Here is an 8566-nt window from a genome sequence, read left to right as displayed (position 1 = left end):
TTTAATTAGTTTTGAATACACATTAGGCATGTACATCACTTGTTTAAATTTAATATTTTTAGAAGATAATTAAAAGTTAAAAGATTGATTTAAAATATAAATATATGTTTATTTTTTAAAAAAATTATCATTTTTCAAGAGATAATGACAGTTTAAAAAATAATTGGACAAAATCATAGAAAGTTTTATTTAATTTTTAAAATAAACATATTTGTAAACATTGTAAATATAAGATAAAGATATTTTTAGAACGATTATTAACAAAAGTTAAAAAAGAAAAAAAAAAAGATGATTGAAAATATTCAGATTTAGCTTAATTAACAGTAAAAATAAACTGAAAATTTGAATAATGTCACGCATCCCTAAAAATCTATATCAAAGCGGATCTTCTTCTCAACAGAAGAATCGCAATCCATCTATGGTTTGAAATTCCAAAAACCCTATATAAAACCCGCAGCCCCTTCCAAAATTTTTCAGTCACCTCTTCTGATCGATCAGCAACAAACACCCTCCTACCCCGTCACAATGAAGAAGCTTCTACTCTTCCTCATGCTCTGCTCCTCGCTCTCATTGGCCATCAACGGCCAGAAATCCGCCGCCGCCACCCCTGCTGCCTCGTCGCAGCCGGCGGCCCCGTCGCCCCCCGCGGCCTCATGGCCACACTTCCCCTGGTTCCACCTGCCGCCCTTCTTGCGCCCCAACTCTCCACCGTCCCAGACGCCGGGCGCCCCGGCCCCGGCCCACTCCTGGCCCAGTTTCCCATGGTTCCACTTCCCACCGTTCTTCAGCCCCCCGTCGACTCCGTCTCCCCCGGCCCAGACCGGGTCCAACGGGCCGCCGAGTAGCCCCCCGGCCGCCCCTCACTTCCCCTGGTTTCACTGGCCCTTTTTGAACCCCCAGACTCCCCCGGCCCCATCCGGCTCCGGTTCTCCGCCGGCGGCCCCCAGCTTCCCGTGGTTCCACTGGCCGTTCCTGCACCCACCAGCGACGCCAGCAACGCCCGCAACGCCTGCAAAGCCGTCTCCGCCAGCCCAGACCGGGTCCAACGGGCCGCCGAGCAGCCCCCCGGCCGCCCCTCACTTTCCCTGGTTCCACTGGCCGTTTTTGAACCCACAGACTCCCCCAGCCCCATCTGGTTCCGGTTCTCGGCCGGCGGCCCCCAGCTTCCCTTGGTTCCACTGGCCGTTCCAGCATCCACCAGCGACACCAGCGACTCCCGCAACGCCTGTGAAGCCGTCTCCACCGGCCCAGACGGGAGGGTCAGGTTCGACTCCGGCACACCCGGGCTTGCCGCTCTTGGACCCAAAGGTGCAGAAGTGCTGGGCCACGTGTCAGGCCGTGGAGGGGTGCATGCACCAGATCTTCTCGTCGTTCTGGACCCGCAACGTGGCGGTGGGGCCGGCCTGCTGCAAGGCGATCCAGGAGGTAGACGACGACTGCATCAGCGCCATGTTCGGCCACTTAAACAATCCCTTCTTTGGGCCATCGATCAAAGAGTTCTGCTCCAGCCCATCTGCTTCCTCCTCACCATCCCCCCCTGCTCATGCTTAAATATTTTATTTCTTTTTCTCAGATTTAGATTTTTTTTTGGCGTTTTTGAAATATGGGAGAGAGGGAGTAGGAGAAATAAGTTTTTTTTTTTTTTTTTTTGAGTAGGGCAATGGGGTTAGGTGAGTACATATGAGTATGCTTTTACGAGTACATAGTAAATTTTCTGTTAGTTTTTTCATGGCTGATGGTTTATTCTGAGTTATTTTGTTCCTTAATTTTATTTCGATTTGATCACTTAATTTTTTTACCTGAAATTACGTTTTATTTTATTATTTAGTGAAAGATCTAAAAATGTCAATTTGCTAAAATGAAATTTATACACTCCTCAACTTAATTAAGGTGATGGCCGATAGAAATTTATATCATTAGGTTTTGTAATTCAAAGGTTATTATCACTCCTACCAGGGAAAGCTTTGGGTTGGTGGTCCTCCTGCAGGGGAGCTCGTAATCTTTAAGACGCCACTTATTCCATGGTTCCTATCATTTATTGAATTTACGAAATAACTCATCTAAACAAGTTATAAGTTGAGATTGAAGCTTTAACTTCATTCATGCCATTAGTTGACTCATCGAGCACACATAAATAGCTATTTAGTATTATTGAGTTTGATGCCTTTGCTTTGAGTGAAAATGATGTGAGAATATATAATAACTGTTAAAAATTGAAGGGAATAAAATTGGTTGCAAGCAGCAACCCATAACAGTTCAGCTTTTATTTTCTATTACAGAAGATGGTTAGGAATAACTGTAAGAAATCTAAATGCTGCTATTAGATAAACACAGGATCTTCATCATCATAATCTTCAACATAAAATATACATATTGGGAATACAAATTAATAAGAACGCTTGTTGAAATCATAGAAATCGATTCTCTCGCTTCACCCCGATCTCTTTCCGTACTCCACCATATTTATGGGAATATGACTGCTGAACAGAGAGTTAAGGTAGAGAAAGGACAATTCCTATATGCCTTACTTTTAATCTATTCTATTACTTTACAGAATATCTTAACTATCATACTACTCCCCATAACAATAGCAATATATATAGATTCATAAGAAACTCTTCAACTTCCCGCCATTATATCTCACATTAGTTAATCCATAGATAAGACTTTTCACTTTAGATAAGACTTTTCATTTCCGTTATCATAAGTCATTTCATTTCCCTTATCATATGGTGCACTTATCTTTCATGTGTTATTCATGTGAGACATATCCTTTGTGATATAATCCAACATTCTCCCACTTGGCCCATATGAATGACTTTAATTTGGATTAACCATATAACCATAATATGTACACAATTGTCAGTGTATGCATACTTTTAGTGAGATTACCATAATATCATAATTAAACAATCTTCTAACATGAGTCATGGCGGTAAATATCATTAAAGCGACATCTTCTCTTTCATGTACTACTATGCTAGCAAATCAACCTTCTAACATGAGTCAGAGACCATTACTGTCAACAATTATCCATCTTCATAATTACGTAATTGATGGTAAACAGGAAATAATGTTCAGAAACACCATTAGTGATATCAACATACATGTTATAAAACAAAACATAAAAATCCACAATTATACATCAGGGATTATAGCAAAGACCCATGTGATCAGCATGTTCCCTAAATGTCTTTGGTGTCAACCCCTCAGTAAAAGGATCTACTATCATGAGCTCAGTCCTAATATGTTTTATAACCACTGTTTTTTTTTTCTTTAAACTTCCTCCTTAATGGCCAAATATTTGAGCTCCATGTGTCTATCAGATCTAACAATTTTCACCTTTCTGTCTAATTGGCTTTCAACTTCATTTACATAAATCTCCAAAGCGTTTACTGCTTGAGATTTATCATGTAGCAAGTAGACATATCCGTAACGTGAAAAATCATCGATAAAGGTGATGAAATATCTATCATTACTGAAGGTATTTATATCAAAGGGTCCACATATATCTGTGTGTATAATTTCTAGAAGTTGAGTGCTCCTTGTGGCTCCTTTCTTTGTGTGTCTTGTCTGCTTTCCTTTAATACAATCTACACAAATGTCAAAGTCAATGAAATCTAAATTTGGAAGAATTTTACTCTTTACTAATCTTTCTTGTCTTTCTTTGGAAATATGACCTAACTGTTTATGCCACAAGTAAGCAGATCGTTCATTCACTAAACTTCGTTTAGTGCCAATATTATGATGCGAGGTTAAAAGTGTTTCAGCATAATGATTATCAAGTTTTAACTTATATAATCCATCACAAAGCATACCACAAGCAACCATACAGGTATCCTTAAATAAACTGAAAAAAAAACTTTATTAAAATTACAAGTGTACCCAGAAACATCCAATTTAGATAATGAAACTAAATTCTTAGAAATACTAGGAACATAAAAAGTCTCATATAAATTCAAACAATAACTAGTGTCTAGGATTAAACGATAAGTCCCGACAACTTCAACTGACACTTTTATTCTGTTCCCTATGAAGATAAACTTCTTATTCGGGTTTATGTTCCGAATTGTAAGAAATCCCTGCATCATATTAGAAACATGAGTTGTACATTCAGAATCAATCCACCAAGTATTATAAAGAACTTCAATTAAATTCGATTCGAAACATACATAAGCTCTAATCTTACCCTTCCTTTCGAACCAAGCTTTTCGTTTCAAGCAGTACTTCTGGTAATGTCCAGGTTATCCACAGAAACGACATTTGTCCTTACTTGATACCTTCTTCTGGATATGAGAAGAGGATTCATTATCTTTCAAAGATCCTTTCCCCTTTCCATGCTTCTTTACTTTCTTTTCAGCTCCTTGATTGTTCACATAATGAATAGAGTGAATTCCTTTATTGTTCAGTCGTGTTTCCTCTTGAACTAGCATACTGTGCAACTCATGCACATTCCATTTATCTTTCATGGTGTTATAGTTTATTTGAAACGGTCCATACTTAGTCGGTAATGAGTTTAAAATGAACTGAACAAGAAAATTTTCATTCACATCCATTCCCAAAGTCTTAAGTTTTGCCGCAATATTTGTTATTTCAACAACATGCTCGTGCATAGTACTTGAATCATCAAATTTCATGGTGGTTAACATACCCATTAATGTCCCAGCAAGAGACTTATCTACTGTTTGGGAACGCTCTCCCACAAACTTTAAAAACTCTTTAACTGTAACAACCCGAATTTAAATTGGAAATATGAGTAATAAAGAGAGAGGGAAATAGAGACAAAAACAGAAGGATGCCGTAGACTTCGTCGACGAAGTCTTTGGGAATTTTGTCGACGAACACAAGGCTTCGTTGACGAGAAAATTTCGAGAGGGGTTCAGAGGCAGCTTGAATTTCGTTGATGAATACAGGGTCTCGTCGATGAAATTTATGAAGAACCCGTCGATGAAGATCGGGCTCGTCGACGAATTCTGCTGTCTATATATATAAAAAATCCGATTTTTATTTCATTTGAAGCTTCCTCTCTCTCATTCTCTCTCTCCTCTTCGGCCCTCTCACTCTCTCTCTTCGATTTTGGGCTGGTTTTACACCAGATCAAAGATCTGAGGCTACCACGACGCTCCTGGCGAAGTTCCCTACAAGTTTTCCGGAGCGGATCGTTGGGGAAACAAAATTGGAAATCATCCTAGAGTTGAGGTAAGACTTTTTTAAGCCAAATTAGACTTCATGGTAGTTATAGAAGTTGACGTACGCATGTAAATACTGATGTTTAATACTGAGAGTTTTGAGTTTCAGGGTGTTGATCAGGAAGTCATACGGGGGTTAGTCTAGGATATTTTGGGGGCTTTCTCAGTAACCAGGTAAGGGAATAAACTAAAGCAGTAATTTTTCATGCATATTATTATTAATTATGAACACATTTATTTTCAGAAAAGCCTATGCTATCTTTGTATATTACATATGAAATGTATGATTGGAAAATACTGCTATTGTGATGAAAATCTATATGTATGTATAAGATGCCAGAAATGATGATTTTAAAATATGAAGTAAGACTTAACAGCACATGTGTGGCATGAACATTATTTTTATGTGAAGCGAATCATGATATGAATGATTTTATGAGCAAAGCATATTTTCAGGTATTTTGAAAGGACGAATTATGCTATACTGAGTTTGATGAATATATATATATGATAAATGAGTTGTTTTCAGAATATAAATACCTGAAACGATTTTTGGCGCGAGGCCACATGTATGTTATTGGCACGAAGCCGTATTTATGTTTCGGCGCAAGGCCGTATTTATTATGTTATCGGCGCGAGGCTGTATTTATTATGATTTTGGCACGATGCCATATGTATGATTTCGGCACGAGGCCATGATGATGTTATGTATGATCATGTATTATATGTTATTACAACCAGGATGTTAGTTTAGTTCAGTTCAGGGCTCGGTACAGTAGCTATATGTGTAGATCTGATATCTACTTCACATTAGTGCTAACCGTCCCACGAGGGGATGGGAGATGGATAGTCGATGTGGCTTTCAGTAGAGTGTGGACATCCACCTGGCAGTCTGAACTAGGGTGTGGCGGGCCCATCGTACTTACAGACATATTTGATCCGACAGTGGTCGGCCAGCCATTGTCGGGTCCCGCCTTCGGGCTGCACAACTCGTCATGGGGGATAATACATGACATTAGCTAGTTATTCATCCTGGGTATATTTTCAGTACTACAGTTACAACAAATGTTTTATATATGTAATTATAGTGATAACAGATGCATATGTATGTTATGATTTATTAACAAATATGAAAGAACATGATCATCCAGTATAATATTATGATTATTTCTAGAGTTATGAAATGTACTGTATATGTATAAGCACTTTAAATGTTCATGTTGCCACACAACTATATTTAGTTTATTTTTCCTTACTGAGAAGTGTCTCACCCCCAACATTAATTAACTTTTCAGGAAACCCAGAGAGACCGGTGGGTCAGGGCCGCTGTTGAGTGATTGGTGCTTCCCTACTAGAAGGGTAAGTGTCGAATTAGGACTAGGAGATTTTTGTTGTATGGTTCTAGTGTCATTTTTGACTTTTTGAAAGATTGTAAATAAATACAGTATTTTGGGAATGTAAATAACTCTGGTATTATGTTTCATGGTTGAATGATTGAGATTTTATTTTACTACTGCTTAGGCTTCCACTGTGATTGACAGATGTCCCCGTTACCCAGGGGTTCGGGTTGACCATTTTTATTTGTTATGTTATATTTTATTGAGGGACGTTACATTAACACTTTCAGTTTTGGGAATAGCTGTCTTGATGTTATTTGCAACACTCATTCGCATAAACATCAAACTTAACCTGTTTGATCTTTCCCAATTATTATAATAGGTTATTTCTTCAGTACTGCTAGAATTAGTAATAGCAGCAAGTTAATCACTTAAGAGTACCAAATCAAGATCCAATACACCGAAGTGAAATTGAATTTGTTCACTCCAATCAGCAAAATTCAACTCATTAAACATTGGAACTGATGAAGCATGCAAGTGTAACAATCCAAGCACAGGTACTGCAAAAATTAACCATACTTAATGCTTTGAATGAAACATTTATAATATCACAAACATATACATATTAATGTTTTCTTTTGGGAAAACACTAATGTAAAGAGCTTTAAAATGATGCTAATTAATTTTTAAATTTTTAACATTACTTTGGTAACATTATATGCACTCATTATAAGTATTTATTATCTTTGGATAAATAAATTAAATAATAATAATAATAATATTACCAAAACATTATCCTTATATTATAAGAACAATTAATCAACCTTTGGGTGATTCTTGATATCTTATAATAATTTAATATCATTCTAGCACCAAACATATGAGTACTTACTTAATGATTTAATCACTTTGGTGATTAAAATCAAAATACTTTATAACATCAAAGTGTTAAAATATTGTGAGTAACGTAAACATGTTAATATCATTCTATATATTTACTATCACATCAGACATTCTGGGCCATCATTATTATTACATAAATTTTTTTTTAAGAAGTATCACGTAGAACAGAATTAAGCACAGTGCACATAAAATAAATTTGGAGACGTGCTGCATCGGGAAATTTTCTTGTGATTGTTCTGCATTTGGTTCAATGGTGATATTTTCATTACGAAGTGATAGATCACCAGATTGTTGTTCAACATTATCATACTGTTCAATAACTAAATGAACAATAATATCTGTTAAAGGTCTAGATATCGGAATAGGAACCCGGATCTCTTTAATGACCACATTATGTGATATATCACTCCCACTAATTCCATCATTCTCAAGAAACTTTGAATTTCCAGTTTCAACAATTCTCATACTGTGATGACGCCTTTTGCTAAGGTGACGCTGATGACGTGGTAGTGGGGCCCAATGATGATTGTATTAAATTATACCAAGTCAATTCCCAGGTAAGTGGGGAGTCACAATGGACCGCTGAAGTCCCACTTTCCTAGATAGAATTTTCATTAGATACGTAATTAGTACAATATACCACATAATCGGCCATAACGTAAACTAGTCTTTAAAAGTAGATAATTAATCATACACGCTTAAATACAATTATTCACCCAACTATAAGAATTTTACATGCTTACTTTTATGTAAAATTCGACAATTCATGCATGCATAGATACAATTGATCACCCAATATAAATATGTAAGTGACCCAAAGCCAAGAACCATGCATCTTTTTTTTTTTTTCCCGAAATTCTCGCATTAGAGCATGTGATTCAGCAATAAGACTATGTTGAGCAATTGATCATATCTTTTGTTCAATTCACAACTAAATTAATTTACTCCCCAAAATACTAGTAGAATCCATCTATAAATATTGAAATTACTTCAAATTAAAAATTTAAATCTGCCAGAAAATAAACACCCAACAATCACTTTACATCTCGGGCAGCGAGATTTAGAATCATGATATTAAGAATATAAAATCCCATAAATCCAGCAAATATCCTATATATATATATATTTTAATAATCA

General features: G+C 36.9%; 1 protein-coding gene across 1 annotated transcript; it reads left to right on the top strand.

The window, feature by feature from the left end:
- Nucleotides 1-405: 405 nt before the first annotated feature.
- Nucleotides 406-1728, top strand: LOC131165434 (leucine-rich repeat extensin-like protein 5). The gene has a single exon (XM_058123257.1). It carries the CDS (start codon nucleotides 526-528, stop codon nucleotides 1549-1551), a length of 1026 nt encoding a protein of 341 aa, XP_057979240.1. The 5' UTR covers nucleotides 406-525; the 3' UTR covers nucleotides 1552-1728.
- Nucleotides 1729-8566: the final 6838 nt, after the last annotated feature.

The sequence above is a fragment of the Malania oleifera genome, chromosome 10 (assembly GCF_029873635.1).
Source record: "Malania oleifera isolate guangnan ecotype guangnan chromosome 10, ASM2987363v1, whole genome shotgun sequence".
NCBI lineage: Eukaryota > Viridiplantae > Streptophyta > Magnoliopsida > Santalales > Ximeniaceae > Malania > Malania oleifera.
This window is presented reverse-complemented; position numbering and strand designations above follow the sequence as displayed.